At 36.8% G+C, this 27,241-nt stretch overlaps 1 protein-coding gene across 20 annotated transcripts in view; it reads right to left on the reverse strand.

The window, feature by feature from the left end:
• Positions 1–4,264: 4,264 nt before the first annotated feature.
• Positions 4,265–27,241, reverse strand: part of ACSL4 (acyl-CoA synthetase long chain family member 4) — a 75,500-nt gene continuing 52,523 nt past the window's right edge. For all 20 annotated transcript variants that reach the window (XM_055081556.1, XM_024128089.2, XM_024128088.3 and 17 more), the window contains 7 exons: positions 24,733–24,872; positions 23,774–23,946; positions 21,595–21,669; positions 17,639–17,830; positions 15,710–15,824; positions 12,502–12,659; positions 4,265–7,148 (listed from right to left, as the gene is read on the reverse strand). In XM_055081556.1, the coding sequence (XP_054937531.1) occupies positions 6,991–7,148; positions 12,502–12,659; positions 15,710–15,824; positions 17,639–17,830; positions 21,595–21,669; positions 23,774–23,946; positions 24,733–24,872 (1,011 nt within the window). In that variant the 3' untranslated portion in view covers positions 4,265–6,990. The remainder of the gene's footprint in view (positions 7,149–12,501; positions 12,660–15,709; positions 15,825–17,638; positions 17,831–21,594; positions 21,670–23,773; positions 23,947–24,732; positions 24,873–27,241) is intronic.

The following is a 27,241-nucleotide window of genomic DNA, read 5'->3' on the forward strand; positions in this document are numbered from 1 at the left end:
CTGAGCTTCTTATAACTCCATGAGCTAGAAAAAGCTGGGCACAAGAAGAAATACCTGACTTCAAAAGAATCATTTTCATAATTCTGCTTCAAAAGTCGCTCTGAAGAGATACATGGATGGGTCAACATATTCTCTCTCCTCTTCCCTTGTCCCTAGGAGTCTCTTGACTTTTTTTATTATTGATTTCTCACAGCCCCAAGGCAAAAATATGAATTAGGTAAAGTTAATGTTTAGCACTTCCAAGCGGTCCCACCACTAGAGCCCATTTCTGATTCTTGATACCCTTAGGAGTGTCTTCTAAGAAATAAACTGGTTCTAGATCTCATTCTCTCAGAATCTCTCAGGTTTTCAAGTGTCAAAGGAAATAGCTAATCTATCAACACAAAAGAAAAATCAATCCCACATCAACAGGAGAGGGTTAGGGGAGCCAACAGTTATCCAGGAGCCTCCTTCCTTGGTAACCGGTGAAGACTGCCCTCTCTTCTGTGAATTATTTTGTAGTTTAATCCTAAGGACAGGTGTTAATAAAGGAATTTACACATCTAGCAAACAGGTCACTGTTGGCCAGTGAGAGAGGACGAGGCACAGGTACTGTTTTTTGTTTGTTTGGGTTTTGGTCGTTGTTATTGCTGTTAACCTTCCCATGTGATTCCTAAGTGCAGCCAGGGTAAAGAACAACTTGGAGGGATAAGCTTGGCAGATTGGATAACACAGAAGTGAAAGAGAATGGAGTTAAGGTAAGACAGGTAAAGAGAGATCTTCTGATTCAGAGACTTGAATGCCAAGCTGACATTTTGATTTGAATAAGAACAGCATCAACAAGGTGGTATTTTAAGAAGGTAAGTTTGGCAGATCTCTATACAAGATGGAGTATACTGAGTATACTGGCAGTGATGGAAAGAAAAGACTTGCCAAGAAACTAGTTTGGAGGTCGGTATAGCTCTTCTAGGTGAAAAGGGGTGAAGGTCTGATCTAGGGTGGTAATAGCGGGAAGAGAGTAAGAAATGAACTTTAGGCACATGATGTCATGTCTCTCAAAAACTAAGCCCAACTGAGACTGAAAGTGGGTGCAAACACTGAAATATACTGACATACTTCAGGTATTTTAAGTTCACCCAAGTTTTCTGTGTCCCTTACTTCACAGCTGCCTAGGTCTACTTCCTCCCAATCAAGCCCACAAAGATGCTTCTCATCAGATGAACCTTTCAGGTTCTCCCACACCCTTAATTAAACACACTTGTTCCAAAGACTGATCAGTTTGATGATTAGTACATGCTGGACAGAATATGATGAACCCGATTGGTTCATCCTCTTCTCCTCCAACACACCCAAATGCACCCAACTTTCAACTTCTCCTCTATACTATCAATCTTACATGCTCATGCCAGACATGTCTGACCCTACCTACCCAGGATGCTCATGTAAACAAGATATGGGACATTTTCAGCATGCCAGAAGATTCCCTCATGCCCCTTTCCAGGCAATACCACTCTCTTCAGAGAAAACCATTATCCTGGATTCTATCACCATAGGTCTGTTGTGCCGATTCTCGAGCTTCATATAAATACAATCATAATGTACTGTGAATAGCTTCTTTCATACATCATAATTATCTGTGAACATAATTTATCCATGTCTTTGCATGTAGTAGTTTACTCTTTTTACTTGCTATGTAGCATTTCCTTATATGGATATACCACAATTTCTTTGTCCATTCTCCTGCTGATGGACATTAGAGTTGATTCCAACTTGTGGGTCATTATGAATACTGCTGACATGGGATCAACTTATAGTAAAGCTTTTTGAACAAGCCCCACCCACACTGTTCTGGGAAATTTTCTTGAATTCTTGTAATCCCTTTTTTTTTTTTTGTTCTCTCTCTCTAGAACTTCTGTTATTCAAATGAGGAATCACTTGGGCTAATCCCTTAATATTCTTATCTTTTTGTTCCTATTTTTCATCTTTAAAAAATACTGTTTGGAATTAGATAATGGTCGCACAAAATCGTGAATTGTCACCTAACTGTACACTCAAAAATGGCTAAAATGGCAAACTTTATTATATATATTTTACCACAATAAAAAAAATATTTGGCCCCTCCAAAAGTTCTACTTCCTGAGAGATTTCCTCTACTGGCTATTTCAACCTTTCTCTTGAAATTTTCATTTCAGCCATCATGTTTATAATTTCTAAGAGATGTTTTTTTGTTGTTGTTTTCTATATATTCGTTTTTTGCAGTCTTCTGTTCTTGTTTAATGGTAGTTTTAAAAGGTTTTTTTTAAGCTTTATTTACCCTGCAGAACCAATTTACTTCAATTTGCTTTTTTCTCCTTGCTTTTATCTCTAGTCTTCCAAGGTTTGGTAATCCTTGCCTTCTCATTTAAGAAGAGAGTACTAGTACTGACTGGGAGGTCTAAGAGTGTGGTTGCCACTGAGGTAGAGGAGGTGGGAGTATGATGGCAGGGGATAGCTTTCTTTCATGGACATCGTAGGATAGCTTTCAACCTGTGCTTTCCAAACTGTGGCTTGCAGACTCTCTAAAGCCGTGCTGTCCAACATGGAAATGAAATGAAAAATTCAGTTCCTCAGTCACACTAACTACATCTCCAATGCTCAATGGCCACGTGTGACTAGTGGTACTATAATGGATAGCACAGATATGGAACATTTCCAAACTCACAGGAGTTCCATCGGACAGCACTATCTTGCGGGGTCATGAAATCAGTTTAGAGGGTGACAACCAACATATAAATAAATGAAATAGAAAGTCTCATTAGTATTGTTTTTTCACATAAACATTGTCATAAAATATTGTTTTATATACACATAAGCGTGTGTGCACAGCATCGTGGATCACAGTAAAAAAAAAATGAAAGCACTGATTTAAATTATATGTGCACAACTCTGATTTCTAAAGAGAGAGAACATGAGGGGCTTCCCTGGTGGCGCAGTTGTTGAGAGTCTGCCTGCCGATGCAGGGGACGCGGGTTCAGGACGCGGGTTCGTGCCCCGGTCCGGGAGGATCCCACAAGCCGCGGAGCGGCTGGGCCCGTGAGCCATGGCCGCTGAGCCTGCGCGTCCGGTGCCTGTGCTCCGCAGAGGGAGAGGCCACAACAGTGAGAGGCCCGCGTACCGCAAAAAAACAAACAAAAACAAAAACAAAAAAAAAAAAGAGAGAACATGAGAGTAACAGAAACTCCTTGTACCTAGTAGAATCCTCACTTCTTGTGATGGCATCAGCCACAGCCTCATATCCCTATAGGAAACTTGGGACCTAGGGCATCATTAAAAATAAAACCAAAAATCACCTTGGGACAGCAAAATCAAAATATGAAAGCTAGATGTGATGGGCCTTAGGGACAATTACACTCCCTATTTCTTCTGTCATTCATCTTTCCCTTTTTACAAAGAGCATCTTCTTTGAAGTCTAGTCTTTCTCTCTCTCTCTCTCTCTCTCTCTCTCTCATACAGGAAGAAGAAACTAAAGCTAAGGGGGGTATTTTGAGATTTGTCCATGGCTACAAAACTAGTGATAGAATGAGCCCAGGTCTCCTCACCTCTAACTCCAGAAGTTTTTCTTCAAAGTCTTCAGGGGCAAGCAGTCCTTTAAGGCCCTGAGGTGCGAACCAATATGTTAAATAACTTGACTCATGAATGTTACCTGGATACAATGATAATGATAACAGCTAACATATGTTTACTATGTTTTAAACACTTTATATGGATTAACTCATTTTTATCCTCACAACCATCCTCTGAAGTAGATCCTATTTTATCAATCAACCCCATTTTTCAGGAAGGAGAAACGCAGTGGAGGGATGTTAATGAACTTGCCCAAAGTCACACAACGAGTGAGTGGCAAAGCCAGGAAATAGATTGAGGCAATGGTTCCAGAGCTCTAATACCATTTTACATACACCCTTGTATAACTCAGATAAATTAATTTCTCCCTAAATTTTAATTAGCCTAAAGGGAACAGTTACCATTTATTAGCATGTACTAATAATCCACACAACATGACTATGTTTTGTCCCACAGTATCAGTGCTGCAAAGGGATTCTACTCTATTAACTGTACGAAAGTTAACAGCTTTGGGTTCAAATCCTCCAAACTAATGGATATGATTTAGACAACCCAGGTTATCTGCTTAATGCAATTCTATAAACCTAGAGAGGAGTACTTCTGAAATATGTGTTTAAAAGTTTGGCTAATATTCTTCAAACTTGCAGATTTTATCTTGATGCACAATTAAGCACAAATTGGCTTGATAACGTGGGTGGATTTATTTCTTAAGATTCGAGTGCAAACTTAAAAACCAGAACAAACGAAGCTTTTCATCAAGGAAAACATGAAAACCTAAGTAACAATCCTGCAATCGTGCATTTTAACAGAAAGTAGAAATATGAATACATTCTAATTTGTAACTACATTTGAAAATATTTCTCTCCAAATCCCAAATACCACACAATCTTTAATCTGTTCTCATCTTGTTACTCCGGAAACATCTGTCACATGCTATCAGGAAAATATAGGCAAGGATTATTAATCAGTCTTTATGACCAAAGAAACATTATTCTCCTTAACTTCTGACTTTTTGAATCATTCATGTGTATCTCAGTTCCAAAAAGTGACACAATTATACCTCCACTCCAGAAAAAAAAAATCAATACGAATATCAAATATCAAGGAGGCAAGGTAATTTCATGTAATTAAAGCAAAAATCACAAGTGTTCGACTTAGAAATGTACATGATTGTAGGAAAATTTTTAAGTACAACTTTATTTGATGGCTGACATGTAATAATAACAGTGAACAATTTAAACAGGTATAAAAATGTAGGATCAAAATCTTTATGCTCAAATACTTGAAAAGTCACTATGAATATGGAAAGATCTGTTTACATAAACACGTATATTTGTTGAGGAAAACTCAGGGGGTAGTGGCATCTCCCTGGTCCCTTAACAATATTTGGATTTTCGCAAAGAATTAGCAGCACCCAACCTTAAGTGTTAATTATGCGTTTCTAAAGGACCCATACAACAGATTAGTTGGCAGTGTTCTAGCTTTTGGGAGATGGGAGCAGTTGAGGGTTCAAATATCTGAGTACGCATGCACTCACACATTTAAAATCACCATTCCAAAAGGAGGGGACTCACATACTGAAAAAGTCTATGAACATCATCCTTAGAGGATCAACAGTGGGCCAGGAACAGTGGAAGCTGAATAGTAGTCTACTTGGTAAGAATGATTTTTCACTCTTAGAAGGCAAGTTGGGAAGAATGAGAATACTCACATACACATAACTCAGGGAGACCTTGCTTCAAATTTTACATTGCAGAACACTGAACATTCTTTACAAAAACCTCCATTCTTGCTTATAATAACACCAGATGATTTTTCCTTTTACCACCATATACATAACATTTAAATATTTTCTTTATAAATATTCTAGAGCAAACAGAATGTGTTTTGTTGCAGTGGTGGCCCACATCTGTACAAAGCAATGTAAGCAACATATATATATAGGTGTATATATATATATATATATATATATATATATATATATATAAAATGATTAAGAAAAAAGTGCAAAGAATAACAGTATTAAGAATTTTTGTTTTGTTTTTTTTTTTTTACAGTAACTATGGTTCAAGTGTGAATACCTATCAGGGATATATAATCCCAGATTTTAATTAAAGATTCAAAAAGAAGCCCACATACCAAGTTACTGCCCAAGTATCAGTCCCTTAGTGAGTAACTTCCCTTCTCCCAAATCCAGCATTTCCAGTTTCTGAACTCTTCTCAAACAGAAAAAAAGTGGTAACAGTATGTTCTTCCCTTTAAGTTCCCAAACCTCATCCAAGTTAATTAATCATTCATAGATTAAAACAAGATAGTAGGGAAGTCATTCATCATAACCCGCTTTTGCTAAAATTAAAGCAAAATGAAAGGCTTTTGGTAATACAAATAATTGATCAAGAATCAAATCAGCAATAGCAAACAGACTGTAAATTACAAGTGTGATTTAATACACTTTAAAATCAATCCCTGTTATCAAAGATAAGTTCAAAGTCTAAATCCTCTCCCAGGTTCAGTGCTGTGCAAGGGTTGGAATTCTAAATACTTATGATTTCATCACCTTTTCTAACAGAGAAAATGCTTCCTGTTAAAATTTGATTAACTCTCTATTATTTTAACTCTTGTCTTATTTTGAACAAACAGAAACGCAATGTTCAGCATTTTTTAAGATGTACTTTTAAGTCATTCAAATAATTACAGTTACTGATTTTACATCTCCAAGTTTCAAAAAAGCAGTTGAATTTCCCTTTAAATATATTACTAGATATTTTTTGGTGTGTTTATATTGTTTTATTCTTACTTCAGGCACTGTAATTATTCACAATATTATAATGATTCTATGCGTAACCTACACAACAATTATGAATGCTAAAATGGTTTCCAAGGTATTATTTGATTCTGTATATTATATTATGATTCAAGACAAATGGTTGGAAAAGAATTTTAAAGCCCTGCAGCACTTCTGCTTTGAGTAGTGTTAATATATTTTTTGGTCATGCTTAATATTTGAGCATCTTCTGAACTAGGAAGACAATAGACATTGGAAGTTGCAAATTTCCTCAAACTACATTCTACTCCAGCTCCAACTTATTTTGTTCAACATTAAATATTTTTTCTTTAAGGAAACAAGTATATCTTAGGCTAATTTTTAAAAACAGAAATTTTGCTCTAAAATTAATAACACAGCTACAGGGAAATAACTTTTCAGTTTCAGCTTCACTAGAACTATGCAAAACTAAGTCAAAGTAGACTCGACAACTATTTTAATCACTTTGGGTTTTGTTTTTTTATTACCATGTTTTTAGAATGATACACTTTACATTCTAACAGGCAGCTCAACAAGGCTGAAAACTCCAGAACTGAAAAACCACCAGGCCGCCTCCTGCACAACTTTAATAAGAGAGCAGCATTTTATTTGCCCCCATACATTCGCTCAATGTCTTTGAGGTAATGGTTCTTCAGTTCTTTCCTTTTCAGTTTGAAAGCATCAGTGACCAAACCGGTTTCAGGGGTCCAGGGCTCTGGGCTTAAGCGAACCTTGATTGGAGTTTCAAATCGCTCCAATTTCACTGAAATGAGAAAGGGGGGGGTAGGAAAGAGGGAGAAAGAGGGAGAGAGAGGGGAAAGGAGGGGGAAGAGTGACGAGGGTTGGGAAAATGGGGGCGAGTGGGAGAGAGAGAAACAATAAAACATGAATTTTGCAGGATTCACCTAGATGACGCAGGTGATGAAGACAAATTTAATGGTATGTTATAGTTAATTAACGATACCACCACCTTACAATTTCATTTTATATTTCTCAAAGTACACATCAATTGTTTCAGTTGGATGGTTTTGGACTATGCAGGGTTTTTTTCCTAATATATATGTAGACACCCTCCTCTTCAGAGTCTTTCTATCTGTTGCGCCCTCTGCCTGGGATGGCCTTCCCCGCTGTAGTTGCATGGCCCGCCTCCCTACCTCATCCAGGTGTCTGTTCAAATGCCACTGCCTCAGAGAGGACTCTCTTGACCACTCCTAACAAAACAGAAGTCCCTTTGTCTCTCTGTATCCTCTTATGCTATGTCTTCTTCAAAATACTTATCGCCACCCCACATATTATATATTTATGCCACCTACTAGAATGTAAGCTCCATGAAAGCAGGGACTTTGTTCTGTTCACTGCCATCCATAGGCTACACTGAGCCCTCAAGGAACATACATATTTATTCATTCATTCTACAGAAAATTAGCCTGTAGACAACTGTTCTTCATAAGCTTTATTGTAATTCAAATAAGAATCAAAAGGGGGATTGTGAGTTTCATACTCTTAAATGATATAAGAATTGATGCAGCACATATTGGATTTGAGTTAGACAACACAACACATGTTGAAAGAAATGTAAGAAAATGGTGAAAATAAGGACATAGAAGCAATCCATACAGTACTCAATAATTTTAAATTCAATAAATTATATTCAATGAAGTTACTTATTAATACAAGGTCATCCTTAAAATTCTGAAGGCCTACTAACAGTAATGTTAATCTACAGATGAGCTTTATTTTATATGCAATTATTTAAAATAGCAATTTCGAAGAAGCAAACATCTGCATGTTTTAAAACTACTGCTAAACAGCCTAGGTAACTTGAGAAACAACTTGGTTTCAGTGATAAGCACAAAGAACTCAAATTCAATGAAGTTTTTGTTCTAATGCTAGTCTGAGTTTTACGAAAGCTTGGGTGAATTAGCGAGTTTCTCATTAAAATAAGAGAAAAATATAAAGCTGAGTGTGAAAAGTAATCTTTCAAATTACTTAGAACCAACTTCCTAAAAGTAATGCCTAAAAAGGAAATAAAGGAATATAAAACTTGTTCAAATTAACCATATCTACTCTGATGATAGATTATAGCTCAGTTATACAGAGGTGCCTGAAACAAGGTCACATTTGGATCTCAAGGGAATAGTTAAATTCTCAAATATTGATCTGGCTCCAAAACCTTTTATTTCATATTACTTTACCTACTTACATAGGTCGTATTCCAGAAACACTGACAACAATGGAACAAAGCAAGCACATTATTTCAATTGCACACAAACAAATTAAGCATTTTTGGTTTTAATGCTGCATTAGAGGTTTCATAGTCTTGGAAACTCCTAAACACTATTTAGTACCACAAGCTATAGAGAGCAACGGGCAATCACACAGTTACCTATAAATTGAATAAATTTATAAATTGCAAACAAGTGAAAAAGATTAGGGGAAGAAAAAAACAAAAACAATTTTACACGTGGCATTTTATCACAATTACCTAGGACATTATGAAATGTGACCTGCAGGTGGCAGCAAATGTCAATATCTCTAGCCACTGCTAGTTGTCAAATCACCCCAAAACCATTATTTTGCATTCTTATGATACTACCTATACCTTGCACTTATATTTAAAACATGAAGAGGCCTGCTATGAACGATGTATGATTTCAGGCAGATTTAACTGAATACAATCAAAACTATTTTATACTTGTTGCCCTAAGTCTCTGAAATTATAATTTGAAGCAAAAGCTTAGCAAAATAAATCTTCTGTGGCACAGACAAGCTTATGAGTTATTTAGATTTAGCTCATGATTAGTGTTCATTATCCAAATCGTGAATTGTTCGATTTCATGCCTCAATCCAAGCACAGGAAAGTTACGTAGGCCTAGCAGGTCCTAGAATTTTATTCCATTTTCCAGCCTGAAAAACCTCCCCCACTGTTGCTTTTACACAGGTGAATATTCAATGACAAATTATTCAAGTCACATTCTGCTCCATTAGTACGTTCAGAGAGTGTGACTAAGAATAACAGCCTATTGGCTGAAATACTTTTTAAAATACTACATTTAAAGAAAAAAATGAGGATTTGTACCAAAGAAAATTCTGGAAGCCTGGTGATATTAACATTAAAAAGTGTGATATGTCAATAATACTATAATTAACAAAACCAACTTTAAGAAAAAAATTAAGCTACTGTCTTTATGCTTAGACAGTAACTTACTTTGCAGATTATGTTAATAGGTTAACTGCTATTTAAAACTTTACAGTGACCAGAGTTAACTAGAAGAATGTTCCTCTTGGGGAACATAGTTTTTCAACTTCAACTTGCTAACAAATGTTACAAACTATATTTTTTAACCAAAATGGAACCCAAGTAGTTAATTTAAAAAATAAATAATAGTAGCCTAGTTAGGGAAATAGGTGTGCTCATGTATCTCTGACAGGAGTATAAACTAGCCCAGTTTTTCTGGGGAAAGAGGGAGTTATTTGGCAACGTAAGGGAAAAAAAGCTTTTAAAATATACATTTTTCTTGACTCAGAAATTCCATTTCTAAGAATCCATATTAAGAAAATAATTACATAAGAAAATAAATTAGAATAAAAGATATATATTCTATTTGTTTACAGTGGAGGGAAAAAGTCTAACAATAAGGACTTAAGTGGACACTCCTATACTGGAATACTATGTAGCTTAAAAACAAATGGTAATTCAATTCTATATCTACTGACTTAGAAGAAAGTCGATGACGTTGGTAAGTTAAGTATATATAACAGAATGTAATGTCACCACCCAAAGGTAACTACTATCAAGTGATTTTTACTTCCTCCTTTAAACTTTCTGTATTGTCCAGTACTTGATAATGAATACAGGTACCTGTAATCAGAAAAATGATATTTTCATTTTTTAGGAGGGAAAGCAATAGGTTAAAACTAGGTTAATCGCTTCCAATTAAACAATGAAGGCTACACAGTTTATCTCTGCTCCCCTGGAAAATAAACAGTTTAAAAATAATTTTTTAAATTAAAAAGGTATTAACCACAAAGAAAACATAGAAATGAGAAAAAGAGGACACTGGGTGAGAAGGCCCAACAAAATCTTAGAAGACCACAAGCAAACAGGCCAGCAGTAACTGACTGGGAGCCAAGAGGGCTAAAAGCTAACTGCCCACATCAAAGAACACCAACAAGAGGCAAACCAACCTCCCGAGCCCGCAGACAGAAGCTGAGGGACAGAAGACAGAGATGAGGGGCATGCTGAAAACAGCAGGGCTGGCCCTCATCTGTTCACAGGACAGTTCTCCCTCATCCTGCTCTTCCCCAACCAGGCTGGAGATAGATTTACCTTTTGGGAAAACTGAACTAGAGAGACTCTGGACTCAGGACACTTACAACAGAGGGAGGGAGTAAGGCTGAAAACCTAAGGGTTCAGTGAGGGGAAGACCTACCCACCCCCGCCCCAGGCCCCTTCCAATGCCCTTTTTATTTTTGGCTACCAGAATATTGGCAGTCATGCTAATATCCCCCAGGTAAGAGGCTGCAGAAGTCTCCTCTGGAGACGTGGAATGACTCAAGACACTTAACATTTGAATAACTTTTCAGTGAAGCCCAGCAAACTTTCCAAACAGCTTTTTAGAACCTCATTCTCAAATATGAATGGACAGACAAGGATCAGCAGATATATGCGAGGCTGACCAAAGCAAGCAGAAAGTGGAACTTGAAGGAAACAGAAACAGTAACAGGAGAAGGACACTTCATAAAAGGAATCCCTTCAACATCCTCAGAGGATGACTGCACCCATGAAAGAGCAACAGGATGCTATTAAAAGGACACTAAGAAAGCAGGAAAGAACTCTTCAAAATTGAAATTCTGATATTGGAAGTTGGAAGTTCAATAGACTGAGGCAATGATAAAGTTGAGGGATCTGCCAGAATATAAAATAAAAAGGACAAGATATAAAGAAGATGTGGCACATATATACAATGGAATATTACTCAGCCATAAAAAGAAACGAAATTGAGTTATTTGTAGTGAGGTGGATGGACCCAGAGTCTGTCATACAGAGTGAAGTAAGTCCGAAAGAGAAAAACAAATACCGTATGCTAACACATATATATGGAATCTAAAAAACAAAAAATGGTCGTGAAGAACCTAGGGGCAGGACAGGAATAAAGACACAGACCTACTAGAGAATGGACCTGAGGACACGCGGAGGGGGAAGGGTAAGCTGGGACGAAGTGAGAGAGTGGCAAGGACATATATACACTACCAAATGTAAAATAGATAGCTAGTGGGAAGCAGTCGCATAGCACAGGGAGATCAGCTCAGTGCTCTGTGACCACCTAGAAGGGTGCAATAGGGAGGGTGGGAGGGAGACGCAAGAGGGAAGAGATATGGGGATATATGTATATGTATAACTGATTCACCTTGTTATAAAGCAGAAAATAACACACCATTGTAAAGCAATTATACTCCAATAAAGATGTAAAATAAATAAATAAATAAATAAATTGCAATCCTCCCACCCCCAGCAAAAAAAAAAAAAAAAAAAAAAAGACAAGAGATTACAAAAGGAAAAAAAAAGATAATAAAATTAGAGGATGAAAGTAGAAGGTCAACAACCATATAAAAGTAGTCCCAGATAAAAACATGAACACAAAACTTAGAGGGGGAAAAGCAATGAAAGAAAAGCAAACAAACAACAAAAGGTAAATGGAGATTTCCCAGAACCAAAGGGCAGAGATCTCTAGATTGAAAGGGCCCACACCAAGTAAGTATACGCAATGGTAAATGATAAAAGATTCACACCAGGGCACATTAGTATGAACTACCAGAACAAAGATGGACCATTCCAAACACAGACTAGATGACCACCTAGCAGGGATGCTATGACATGCAATAAAGAACTAGTTAGATTATTCTACCATATAACATTTAAAGATCCTTCCAACATGGAAATTCATTATGTATATTTAAGAGGCAGGTTTTTTAAAACACAGCATAGTAAATCGACTATACTCCAATAAAAATTTAAAACAAACAAACCAAATAGACATCTTGAAGAGTCTAATGCACAGGACCTCATTAAATAACTTTTAGGGACATCAACAGATAAGCCATTTCTTACTTACTGGTATTTGCAGCTTCTCTGATCTCTTTCAGTATTTCAGCTTCCATGGCAGGGTCATTGCAGATATCAACCCAAGTGCCTTCCACCCCTTTCTGCTGTGCCAAAAGCGTCAACCTTTGCTGATTAGGAACCACAAAACTTATCACATAGGACTGGTCACTAAAAAATTAGAAAATAAACTAGAAATTAAAACATTAAGAACAATTATTCATAAATTATGCAAAGAAATAGTACACATAATTCTGAATATATATTTCTCTTATTTGTTACAGCTTAATTAAGAAGTAATAAAGCCCACAGTACTGCCATAACGACAGACACATAGATAGCCCAATGATATAGACAGTCCAGAATAAACCCTTGCATATATGGTTAAATGATCTTCAGCAAGGGTTCCACGACCACTCAATGGGGAAAGGACAATCTCTTCAACAAGTGGTATTAAAATAACTGGATATCCATATACAAAGGAATGAAGTTGGACCCTTACCTTATAGCACATACAAAAATTAACTCAGAATAGATCAAAGACCTAAATCTGTAAGAGCTAAAATTATAAAATGCCTAGAAGAAAACATAGGGGAAAAGATTCATGACATTGGATTTGGCAATGCTTTCTTAGATATGACACCAAAAGCACAGGAAAGGAAAGAAAAAATAGACGAAGAGTACAACAAAAATAAAAAATGTTCTGTGTATCAAAGGTCACAACAGAGTGTAAAAAGGCAATCTATGGAACTGGATAAAATATTTGCAAATCATATGTCTGATAAGGGGTTTATATCTAGAATGTATAAAGAAGTCCTACAACTCAACAACAAAAACAACAACAAAATAACCCCATTAAAAATGGGCAAAGACCTGAAATCATAAAACTCCTAGAAGGAAACATAGGGGGAAGCTCTTTTGACATAGGTCGTGGCAATGACTTATTGAATTTGACACCAAAAGCAAAGGCAACAAAATCAAAAATAAACAAGTGGGAGTATATAAAACTAAAAAGCTTCTGCACAGCAAAGGAAACCATCAACAAAATGAAAAGGCAACCTACACAATAGGAGAAAGTATTTGAAAATCATATATGATAAGGGGTTAATATCCAAAACACATAAAGAGCTCATACTACTCAATAGCAAAAAAAAAAAAAAAAAAAAAATCAATTAAAATACGGACAGGGGAACTGAATAGACATTTCTCCAAAGAAGACATACAGATGGCCAACGGGTACATGAAAAGGTGCTCAATATTACCAGTTACCAGGGAAATGCAAATCAAAACCACAACAAGATATCACCTCATACCTGTTAAAATGGCTATTATCAAAAAGCCAAGAAATAACAAGTTTTGGTGAGGATGTGCAGAAAAGGGAAGGGAACCCTTGTGCACTGTTGGTGGGAATGCAAAGTGGTGCAGGCACTATGGAAAACAGTATGGAGACTCCTCAAAAAATTAAAAATGGAACTACCATATGATCCAGAAATCCAACTTCTTGGTATAAATCCAAAGGAACTGAAAACAGGATATCAAGGAGATATCTGGTCCATGTTCATTGCTGCATTAGTCCATAATAGCCAAGATATAGAAACAACCAAGTGTCCATTAACAAATGAATGAATATGGAAGATGTGGTGTATATGTTCAGTGGAATATTACTGAGCCATGAGAAAGAGATTCTGCCATTTGCGATAAAATTGATGAACCTGGAGGGCATCATGCTAAGTGTAACAAACCAGACAGAGAAAGACAAAAACTGCATGGTATTGCTTAAATGTGGAATCTTAAAAAAAAAAAAAAAAGTCAAACTCATAGAAACAGAGAGTAGAAAAGTGGTTGCTAGGGGCTGTGGGTGGAGGCTGATAAAAGGGTACAAACTTTTAGCTATAAGATGAATAGGGTCTGATGCTAATGTGTAACATGGTGATTACAGCTGATAACACTGTATGGTATAATCAAAAATAAGAGGGAAAAAATTTTAATGAGCAAAGTACTTGATTAGACATTTCTCCAGAGGTGATATACAAACGGCCAAACAAGCAGATGAAAAGATGCTCAAACATCACTAATCCTTAGGGGCAAGATATCCCCTCAAACTCATTACCGTGACTACTATAAAAAAAATTTTTAAAGTAGAAACAAATGTTACTGAGGATGTGGAGAAATTAAAACCCTTGTACACTGTTGATGGGAAGGAAAAAAAATAGTGCTGCCATAATGGAAAGAGTATGGCAGTTCCTCAAAAAATAAAAATAGAACTACCATATGATCCAGCAATCCCACATCTGGGTATATACCTAAAAGAATTGAAAGCAGGATCTTCAAGAGATATTTGAATATCCACGTTCATAGCAGTATCATTCACAATAGTCAAGAGGTAGAAGCAACCCAAGTTGTCCATTGATGGATGAATGACTAAACAAAAATGTGGTCTATACATACAATGGAATATTATTCAGCCTTAAAAAGGAAGGAAATTCTGACACATACTACAATGTAGATGAATCCTGAGAAGCATTCGGCTAAGTGAAATAAGCCAGTCACAAAAAGACAAACACTGTATGATTCTATTTATTCAAGGTATCTAGAGGAGTCAAATTCACAGAAACAGGAAGTAGAATGGTGGTGGCCAGGGGCTGGGTGGGGGGAGGGGAAATGGGGAGTGGTTTAATGGATACTGAGTTTCATTTTTGTAAGATGAAAAGTTCTGGAGACTGGTTGTACAACAGTGTGAATATACTTAACCCTAGTGAACCGTACACTTAGGATGGTTAAGATGGTAAATTTAGGTTTTGGGTTTTTTATAATTAAATTTTTTAAAGGGAGTAATAAAGCCCAGAAAAATAAACCATATTAACACATAAAGAAAGAAAATGGTTCAATCTCTCAGGTTTTTTTATTTAGAAAACTTGTACTAGCTGTGTTACCCTCTTGGGAAAACTACCTATGCTAAGTTTCAGTTGTTATGGATATTAAATGAAATAACTGTTGTGGCATAGCTAAGTATTTAGCAAGACACAGTAGGTGGTCCAGTAAATAGTTAAAATGTCTGGATTATCTCAAATGACCTTTAAGCTGTTGAATTCAAGAACTTTCATAAATTTATAACATTCCCCAACTCTGAAAGTTTGATGTTTCCCTTATGATTATATCAATTTTTCCCAATTATCCTTTTACTGGAAGTATATGAAACACAAATGCAACTTTAAAATTACCTTTTGGCAAAAGCACAGATGTTGTCAATAAGTGGACAGTTCTTCAGTGCAGCTTCTACTTTCCCAAGAGATACATATTCCCCTGCTTGTAACTTCACCAGATCTTTCTTACGATCTGTAAGTCATGAAGCATGTTATGTTATCTAAAGTACATTTATTAAGGTATATCCAATTCTAATTTTCTTTCCGTCTCATCACCTTAATCTTTACATATATACATATCAGTTAAAAAGAAAATGCCGGGGCTTCCCTGGTGGCGCAGTGGTTGCGCGTCCACCTGCCGATGCAGGGGAACCGGGTTCGCGCCCCGGTCCGGGAGGATCCCGCGTGCCGCGGAGCGGCTGGGCCCGTGAGCCATGGCCGCTGAGCCTGCGCGTCCGGAGCCCTTCCTGGGTAATCAACTGTCCAAATGCATACGCCTTGTAGTCAAGGGATGTTCAGGCTGTCATTAAGCCACTGTTAACAACCTCCTTGTGCCTAACCCGCATACCACAAAAAAAAAAAAAAAAAAAAAAAAAAGAAAATGCCTAGTTAAAGTAGTACTGGCTAAAATGTTACATCCTACACCAAAAGCTTTAATATCTTACTATAATGTTTAATATTATAATGAATTTAATAGAAGGAACAAAGACTTTGGGGCATTAGATTTGAACGGTAGCTCTGCCCGTTACTAGCTAGGTGATGCTAGACATGTCATTTGACCGCTCCAACCCTCAAATTTTATCAGGGATAATGATGCCTACCTCATACTGGCATGTAGCACGATGTCTGACATAAAGAACACAGTCAATAAATGTTAATTCCCCATTTTCCAGATTTGTCATTATCTTGTTAAAACGACAGTGCACTAATAACACGCTGGCATAGGATGGCACATCATCAGGTTGCCTTACATCCTTTGTGTGAGTGCTGACTTGCCTACCCATAGGCTGGGAACCCAGTCCACATGCCAACAGAGCCAGCCTTTGATTCCAGCACAATTAAGGATCAAGGGGGAAAATGTGGTGGTGGTGTAGGTGGGGGAGTTACTGGTTCTAGACTGAGCCATGTTTCCTGGGAATTTCCCTAGCAGATCAAACTGCTAGGCGAAGAACCAATTTTCCCAGGAAATCTCTAACTATATTCAGGTCACATATGGGTCCAGAGACAGGCTTAAGTGGACCACTAGAGATAATGACTGAGGAAATTTTATGGCTTGAAAGGATCTGAATGGGACCCAACAGAGTGGTCCTTATCGGCTAGTCAAACTTTTAACTTTTGCCTGATTAAAATGAGTAGTGTAAGGGCTATTTTGGAGTAGCTTTGAACTTAGTCTATTTCAGTAGGCTCAATAAGGGCAGTGGCAAGCCAACTGACATTCTCAGAAGAACAGATTAGTGTTGAGGACTGATAATATAATTTTCTAAGAGTCCAGGCTAGAGTCATATAAATGGCCACTATGGAAAATAACATGTCCACAATGCTTCTTGGGTGGGGAGGTAAATGGTGAGGAAGGCCTAGAATAGGGTATGTTACAGTAGATGGTTATACGGAACCAAATGTATCGATAGTGGACCAAAAGAAAACAAAACAAAGAAGCACAGAAAACCTCTTCTGAGCAATTTTTGTTTTCTCACTGCCAACTGCTATTTTCCTGCCCACCCTCCCTACCCCAATGCTGCTTCTGCTACCACTTAGTAAGGTGCAAGGCACTGCCCTGCTCTCACCATTTTACATGTATCAACTCATTTAATCCTAACAAAACCCCTACCAGGTCAGTATTGTTGTCCCTATTTCACAGATGGAGAAGCACAGACCAAAGTTAAATAACTTTTCTAAAGTTTAAACCAATGCAATCATCAACCCTATTAATGACTTGACCAATATTACCTTTCATATATGTGGAAGTTGCAAAAACGAAAGAAAAGCACAAAAAGAGAATACACTGACCGATAATCTGTAAACACCCATCGGGATGGAATTCTCCAATATCACCAGTGCAAAACCACCTTTGGCCATTTTCGTCCACAGAATAATCCTCAGCTGTTTTCTCTTCATTTTTAAAATATCCCATGGAGATATTCTGTCCACCGATTACGATTTCACCTCTGGGGTTTGGCTTGTCGTGAACTGTATAACCACCTGGAAGTCATAAAAGCAAATTAGTTATTGTTCTAAAACAAATTTACTTGTATTAATTCTTAAAGATCCTTTGCTACTATTTTTCTGCTGATCAAATTTTACTTCACTTTACGGGAGCATATTAGTTAATATTTCCCAGGATCATAAAATTTCACACTTAGAACATCATTAAAGCTTAGGGCTCATAGAGTTCTGTTAAGATAAAATCACTCCCAAGAAGGGCAACACTTGAAGTTGTTAGAAGTAAATTATTAGTATGTTGATATCAAATGTGTTTCAGGTATATTCTAAGGAGGTTTTAATCAAAGAGCATAGGTAAGTTACAAATTTAAAACTATTCAATATTTCAGCATGACAAAACCCACGGTACATAAAACATTAAACTCATTCTTACTATATAAAGCAAAGGTTCTTTCATAGCAAGGAAAACTCCAAATATGGACCCACTCTCCAAAACTGACGTTAAGGCCCAGTACCAGAAAAATTAGAAAAATAAAAATTAAAGGCAAAATTCTCCTTACCAAGTTTTACAATATACCTTGTTTCTCTGATTCCACTGCTTAATAAATCACCCATTTAGTAAAGCAATTTTGATGCTGATGCCCAATATACATAGACACATACTCCCTATATTTTTTAAGATTTTCATTCTAAAACTGGAAAGGCATTACCATGGGAGAAAGGAGGACTTATTCCCGAGATGTAAAACGCTTGGGAAAAAAATTGGCCTTTCAGTGTGGTATTTAAAAAGGAACGGTTGTTTGCTCATAGAGCACCACAGTAACGCACATAATAAAAAGTCACATAGGCGAAACACTTTTCGAAACTTCAAATTTATGTCAGACGAAGCTCATTCATTTTCTTGGGTTCAAACAACCTAAGGGATGTGTCCTACGAGGTAACTGGTCCTTTAAAGGTTCAGCCTATGGCTCTTTACACACAACAATATTGTACTACATTCATCAGACTTGTTTAGAGACTAAAACTTAACTATCCCACCCACTAGAAAGGCAATTATGTAATGTAATAGAGATGCTAAATATCGCTATGGCAGTGATCATATTACAACATGTAAATGTATCAAATTAACATGTTGTACACCTCAAATTTACACAATGTTGTATGTCAAATATACCAAATTGAAAAATTAAAGAGGGACTTCCCTGGTGGCTCAGTGGTTAAGAATCCACCTGCCAACGCAGGGGACACAGGTTTGATCCCTGGTCTGGGAAGATCCCACATGCTGCAGAGCAACTAAACCCGTGCGCCACAGCTACTGAGCCTGCACTCTGGAGCCTGCGAGCCACAACTACTGAGCCCTCGCACCTAGAGCCTGTGCTTCTCAACAAGAGAAGCCACCGCAATGAGACGCCCACGCACCGCAATGAAGGGTTGCCCCCGCTCGTCGCAACTAGAGAAAGTCCGCGCACAGCAACAAAGACCCAAAGCAGCCAAAGATGAATAAATAAATTAATTAATTTTTAAAAAATAAAAGAAAATCTTAAGCTTTTTAATTACTCTTCCTTTATCTGGCATGGCTAGGCTATTAATTATTTTGCAGTTAATGAATATGTTTAATATTTTTCACAATTTCATCATAGGAAGACTGCTTTACTTTTGCAGATTATCACCAGTGTCTGTAAAGCACAGGTTTCCTCTAAGTGGCTCGCCTTCTGCAGTTACTTATAAAAATTAAACTATACAAATAGCTGGACAATTGATTCTCAACTATAAAAATGTTTGCTGGGGGCAATTGGGATTGACGTGTATACACTGATGTGTATAAAATTGATGACTAATAAGAACCTGCAGTATAAAAAAACAAACAGAAACAACAACTAATACTAAACTTTCTTTGGGTTATTTGTATGGAAATATGTTAATATAAATGTTTCAGACATTACACGAAATTTCTAAAAATCTTATATGTTCTGGTATAATGTTATAAGTCATGATTCTAGTTATTACTTTAAAATGTATATCTCAGAAATCACTAAATTTCCTTGTCAATTACATTATTATGAACTTTCATCAAATCTTTAACCGTGGTCCAAATCAATTTTCACTGCAAGGTAAAGGAGCTGTTACAGTGGAGGATTACTGGACTGAATGTCAATATTATGACATAGTACGAGCGTGTTTCGTGTTTGGTAATCGCCATCATTGTTGCTTTTGTTGTGGTCATCCATTTACAATGCTTGGTGTCAGTTTATTTATCTCTTGTCGAAATAAAATACAGTGTGTGTGTGTGAAAAAAAAAAGCTGGAAAATTCCAAAATACCTGAAGGTTAAATGGTTCTATTCTAAGCAATACATGGATCTTGCTGTCTGTATGTGAACTGAATAACATGCACAGTGACCAAGCCAAAAAAAAAAAAAAAAAAAAAAAAAGAAATACAAATTATCAGGTCTCCTCAGATCTACTGAATGAGTCTTTCTGGAGGTAGGGTCCAGGAATTTGTGCTTTATCAGCTTTCTAGATGATTCTCATGCATGCTAAAGAGTAGGAACCACTCTTCTCTATGCCAGGTTCTGTGAAAATCTGTCCCCATTGCTACATTCTCTGTGAGGCTGTAAGGCCATATGGATAAGACAGGGAGTAAAGTAGGTAGTTTTTGAAAAGCCAGTAAAAAATTACTTAATATCGTTTACATAATGCTGTTTGTTAACTTCCTCCTTTCACTTAGTTGTTTGGAATAGCAAATTTTCTAAGTGAGTTTAAGGTGCACTGGTGAATTAAATGCAAAACCTGGATTAAGGTTGAGATTTTCTTACTCCTTGTTCAGACCCAATCCATTATTTTTATCTTCCTCCACAAGGTTCCCATTTGCCTCTTGAGTAATCCAGTGGAACTGTTTTTTCCTTACTAAACTTCAGGATGTACCAGGAGTCAGGTCCAGGCAAATGTCTTCAAAATAATTCTCTCCTTGGTATCTTTTCTGATATAAGATCTTGCCAAGAGCTTGTTCTCCACTGCAAAATCCTATGGTGATTCACTGTTTACCAAAAGTTTGATTGAGCCAAACCAGGGATGTGATTTAGGAGACAGCAAAGTATGGTAGAAAGTGCATCAGTTTTAGTGTCAAACAGTTCTAGGTATGATTCATGGTCTGCCACTTACTAGCTGTGCAATTAATGTCTCTGAATTTCAATTTCCTTGGCCATCGAATGTGCTGTGTGTTAAGTAACTCTTAATTCACTTGTTTGTCAGTCTATGGGTTTATTTGCATATGCCTATCTCACTACAAACAGCTGATGAAGTTAATGAAATAATTCACATCAAGGGTCTAGTCCTTTGCCTGGAACCCATATTTAATAAAAGTTAACTCTCTTTAAAAAAAATGTTTGCTGGGGTCAAGTGCTAAGGAGTTGGGGGCTATGTGTGTGTGTGATTAGTCACTCTATCCCCTGAAAATATGGGGTTTCATTTCCCAGCCCAAACCTACTCACTAGCAAAATCTAGCTTCAAAAGATAGGATATACATCCTTCTCCAAATCCAGGGAATGCCCCGCTAAGAATTTTTTCCTCTTTACCATCGAGTATTCCCAAGTTCAGAATCATCATGCCTAGATTCTAGAGATTTCCCTTTCCTCTTGGGAACCTAACAATGTTACTGAAGAAAAAGAAAGCACAGGGAACAAGCAACAGCAAAGACTCGCTTGCTACCGCAGACAACCTAATGCTTTTTAAAAGTGGAAGTCTAGAGGCTCGCGGTAGTTTTTAGCATATCTAGAAACACTAGAGCTTGTCATAAAATGCTTACCTTCCTGCCAATCTTTTAGCTTAATTTCACAGCAAATAAGAGGGGCTCCAACTCTGCCAGTAGTATAGTCAGTAACTATAAGGGAAAGAGCAACAAAGATATTAATTAATGTAACACATTTCAGACTCCCACTAATGTGATTACAGGAATATTAAAGTTGGAGCCAGATTCTGAAAGACGACAAAAGAAGAGGCCATAGTGAGAGGAATGCAAAGCGTGACCATTTTTCAATAATTCAGCTTCATTATTTATTTATTTATTTATTTATTTTTGGCCGCACCGCACAATGTGTGGGAGCTTAGTTCCTTGACCAGGGATCGAACCCATGCCCCCTGCAGTGGAAGCATGGAGTCTTAACCCCTGGACCGCCAGGGAAGTCCCTTCAGCTTCATTTTAACAATGTAATTGATTTCAATGTTGGTACATCATTTTGGCTTCTCATGGCTATATTTCGGATAATTAAGTATAAAAATCTGTTAAGGGAGGAGAGCTGGCTCCACCATTATCTACGTAGGATTCTGCTAAGACAGATTTTGATTGGAAGTCCTCCTCTACAACTCACTGATCGGATGTATAAATTGGACAAGTTACTTAACTTCTCTAAACCTCCATTTCCTCATCTATATAAAAGGGGATGATAACAGAACCCATTTCATATAGGGATATGCTGTGAGGGTTAAATGAGGTGATTCGTGGACAGTGCTTAACACTCCTTGGCAAGAAAAAAAGTGTTCAATAAATGTTAGCAGCTATTATCCAACATGATGATGATGATTATATTATCCTTTTGTAGTCTGTGATTATCGCTGGCAGTAATCAAGTATTGATGGACAACCTATTATGTACCTAGCATCATATTAAACATTGGGAGGAAAACACATTAAAGGTAAGGAGACCCTGCCCTCAATGAGCTTACAAACAAACTACCCGGAGAGAAAAGCACGTGAAATAATTAAGAGCACTTTTAAATACTAAACTGCATGGTACTGATGGTGAGAACAATAGCACCTTGGAGACTAGAAAGATCAATGTAAGATGAAATGTCTGGGAAACACTTAATTGAAGAGTTGCACACGAGAAGATGGCTGTGACCAGATAGCAAAAAGGGCACTGCAAGAGAAGGGAACAGAAAATACAAGAGAGAGTAAGAAGATTGGCTTATTTGGAAACAAGAACCCTGGTGTGTACACAGGTGGCAAATAATGATGAAGAGGTACAATGGTGCCAGGTTGGACATCTTGAAAGCTACGTTCACCAGGTATGAAGCAGTGTTTGAGGTGGATGTGTCTAACAGAAGAATAGAGGATGAATCAGAAGTAATATAATAGAGGCAGACACAGCAGCTGAAAGGCTGATACCACAGGGCAGTGTGAAGTAATAAAAGGTTAGATGCCAAAGGTGGCAGGCAGCGGAGGGAGCAATGCAATGAAAAAATGGGAAGATCTGGTGAAAGTTAAAGATATTAAAAATAAACAATCAGATGACTTCAAAGCTAATGCCCTGAATGATTTTAAGGATGGTAATAACACTGTCAAACAATTTGGCAATGGAAAGGTGGTTTTGGATAATGGCATTGACTTCGGACATAAGTTTAAAGTGAAAGTGAGATAGTAAAAAAATTACTATACCCCACTGTTTCACAACCTAGGGTGATGTGCCCCTTAAGGGATATTTGGTAACATCTAAAGATGTTATACTGTTGTCATATTATCTGGCAGCTATCTAGTGGCTAAACATCCTACAATGTGCAGGAGAGCTCCCAACAGTAAAGAATTATCTGGTTCAAAATTTCAGCAGTGCTGAAGTTGAGAAACCCTGCTATAGGCTGTTGCAAACAACAGAAAGTCAGGGCAGCAATACAGATTCAAGAGGGAGCACAAAAGTGATACCTTATTCCAAGAGTGCAGTTCTCCGAGGAAGTGATCATTTAGAGAAAGAAGATTACAAGACCAGGGTGGCAGAACTTTCAGGACTGACAGTGTGTCATAAGTACTTACGAGGCTTAAAAATAAAGGGTACACATGACTCAACTACAAGCTTCTAAAACTAAAATATGTAGATTTTCATTGAATCTGATATTACTTAAGAGGTATAAAGTTACCAGGGTTCCCAAAGGCAATGCAAATTGGCCTTACCAGTATCAATTAACATAATTATTTGCCACATTAAAAATGCTTACCTTCAGTAACTGTGCCAGCACCACACGATTCTGTCAGTCCATAACCCTGACCAACCGGGCAGCAGAAGCAGACATTCATGAATCGTTGTGTCTGCGGAGACAGGGGTGCTCCACCAGACAGCATCATGCGGACATTCCCTCCTAGCAGAGCCTTCACCTTTTTAAACAGTATCCTTGATAAAACGGACGATAAATGATTTTTAATATATGCACAGATTATTCTTGGTGACACACTAATTTATAGGCTCTGGAAAAGATTTCTCAACTTTGGTTGAACACCTATATTTCAGGACCATTGTGATAATGAGAGGTGAACAAAGCAACAACTAGTAACACATTGAAAAAAATGCCAGAAAAACTTAAAAAGGCAAAAAGAAAAATGTATGGTGTCAGGAAACTACTTTGACACACAGTAAATGAAAGATAAGGATGATTCAAAGGAAAAAATGTAAAGTTATCTTTGGAACATTTAGTCATCTATCTTATTTCCCTTCCAATGAAAAATGCTTCCCCATCTCAACTCCCCAGCACCACATTTAAAATAACCGTTATATTCATACACTTAATATGCTATTTTATGAATACAATAAATCAGAAACCTTCACGCCAAATAAATCTTGACAATCACTTTTTTGAGTTAGAAATGATATTTTTAAACTCAATTGTCTTGGCACAAAAGTCTACTCTAGTTTTTCTTCATGAGACCAAATATTATAATTAAATCTTAAATATGTACTCAATTATTAAAATTTGTTAATTTGCCAAGATCAGAGTTCAAGGTCCTCTGCTTGCTATACAAGCAATGAGGCTTAGAAGTGAATAAAAGAGAAATTCAACGTTATGATCATGGTGGTGATGCTCAAACTAAATTAACTTGTCATTTACTTACTCATCTTCCAGATGTAAAAACACGAAAAGATTTAAAGGCTCAAACTACAGAGTCTATGAGACATACTTACAGATTGCAAAGCGGTGCATCATATCCCTTTTTGATCTGTTCCAATTTGTAATCATACCCTATCTTGAACAGAGTTTTCTGGATATAATTCATCTCTTGGACTTTGCTCATAACATTCTTATAAATTCTATCCATGATTTCCTAAAAGGCAAGCAACATATTAAACAATCTGAAAAGAACTACACCAGCACTGAGACAGTCTTAGTCGAAAATACCTTATTTACAATATCTTATGTAAAAGTCTTTAGTAGAATGGAAATATTTATTATATTGTAGGATTAATTTCACCAACTTGTTCACTATTGCAAAAACACTAAGGACAAGTATAGGGGTTTCTTCAGTTCTACACACTAAGTTTACCTAAAATTTTTTAAACATTGACTGGAGAATAAATAGTTCATTCACCTATCACATAAAGATAATTTTTTAAAATTCTTTTCTTCAAATATATTCACTTACACTCAAATAGCACTAAAACATCCAACTATGTTGAATCTAATCCTGATGTTTTTCTTACTACTACCTTGTGACTCTTACAGCCTGGCAGAGAGTTTTACAGTTTCTTAAAATTCTTATGTCCCTATAACTTAGGCATTTCTATTCCATTTTAATAGAAGCTAAGATAACAACAAAAAAAAATAGGATTCTTGTTCACAGCTCCTTGGAAAATCAGAAGTAGGACTAGGTTTGGGATATACTGACTCCCAAGCTAATACATGCAAAACAGAAAACAAAAAAAAAAAGCCAAACAAACCAATAAAAGCCCCAACTATCACTAAATGATGTTTTCTTGGCATTACTTAGCACAAATTAACAAGAGCTACTGAATAAAGCACACCTATTTATAAATACCTAGTTTTAAATATTTAAAATAGCAATTAATGTAAATTCAGTTGTGCTACAATGAATAACTCTATGGATGGCTCTATCAATATTAGAACAGAGTCATTCACAAATGAGGACAGCAGAACCAGCCCTTGCATTCTGCTAAGTGAAATAAGTCAGACAGAAAAAGACAAATACTACATGTTCTCACTTACATGCGAAACCTAAAAAAGCTGAATTCATAGCAACAGAGAGTAAATTGGTGGTTGTCCGGGTCTAGGGGATGGGGAAAATGGGGAGATGTTGGTCAACGGGTACAAACTTCCAGGTGAATAAGCCTAGAGATCTAATGTACAGCATGGTGACTACAGTTAACAAGACTGTATTACATACTTGAAAGTTGGTAAAACAATAGATCTTAAATGTTCTCATCATAAACACACAAATAGTAACTATGTGAGGTGATAAATGTGTTGATTAACATTACTGTGGTAATCACTCCACAATACATATGTATAACAAATCATCACACTGTACACCTTAAAATGACACAATGCTAAGTGGCAATTATATGTCAATAAAGCTGGGGGGTTGCATGGTACAATGTTGTTTTCTACATTTCCACAAAAGGTATCACTGTTGGATAACTGAAACCTTTGTGTATATCTGTGATTGAGAAATCCCAGAAGCTCCCTAAAAAGACGTGAACATCCTATAACTATCCTGCTTTAAAAAGTGTATGGAAACCAGACAAAGATGTCCAAAGAAAGAAACCTACAGGCCAATATCAATGATGAACATAGATGCAAAAATCCTCAACAAAATACTAGCAAAGAGAATCCAACAGCACATAAAAAGGATCATACACCATGATCAAGTGGGATTTATCCCAGGGATGCAAGGATTCTTCAATATGAACAAATCAATCAATGTGATGCACCACATTAACAAATTGAAAAAGAAAAACCATATGATCAACTCAATAGAGGCAGAAAAGCTTTCGACAAAATTCAACACCCATTTATGATAAAAACCCTCCAGAAAGTAGGTATAGAGGGAATTTACCGCAACATAATAAAGGCCATATATCACAAACCCACAGCAAACATCCTTCTCAATGGTGAAAAACTGAAAGCATTTCCTCTAAGACCAGTAACAAGACAAGGTTGTCCACTCTCACCACTATTATTCAACATAGTTTTGGAAGTTTTAGCCACAGCAATCAGAGAAGAAAAAGAAATAAAAGGAATCCAAATCGGAAAAGAAGAAGTAAAGCTGTCACTGTTTGCAGATGACATGATACTATACACAGAGAATCCTAAACATGCTACCAGAAAACTACTAGAGCTAATCAACGAATTTGGTAAAGTAGCAGGATACAAAATTATTAATGCATAGAAATCTCTTGCATTCCTATACACAAAGCATGAAAAATCTGAAAGAGAAATTAAGGAAACACTCCCACTTACCACTGCAACAAAAAGAATAAAATACCTAGGAATAAACCTACCTAAGGAGACAAAAGACCTGTATGCAGAAAACTGTAAGACACTGATGAAAGCAATTAAAGATGATACAAACAGATGGAGAGATATACCATGTTCTTGGATTGGAAGAATCAACATTGTGAAAATGACTATACTACCCAGAGCAATCTACAGATTCAGTGCAATCCCTATCAAACT

The sequence above is a fragment of the Physeter macrocephalus genome, chromosome 21, assembly GCF_002837175.3.
Source record: "Physeter macrocephalus isolate SW-GA chromosome 21, ASM283717v5, whole genome shotgun sequence".
Taxonomy (NCBI): Eukaryota; Metazoa; Chordata; class Mammalia; order Artiodactyla; family Physeteridae; genus Physeter; species Physeter macrocephalus.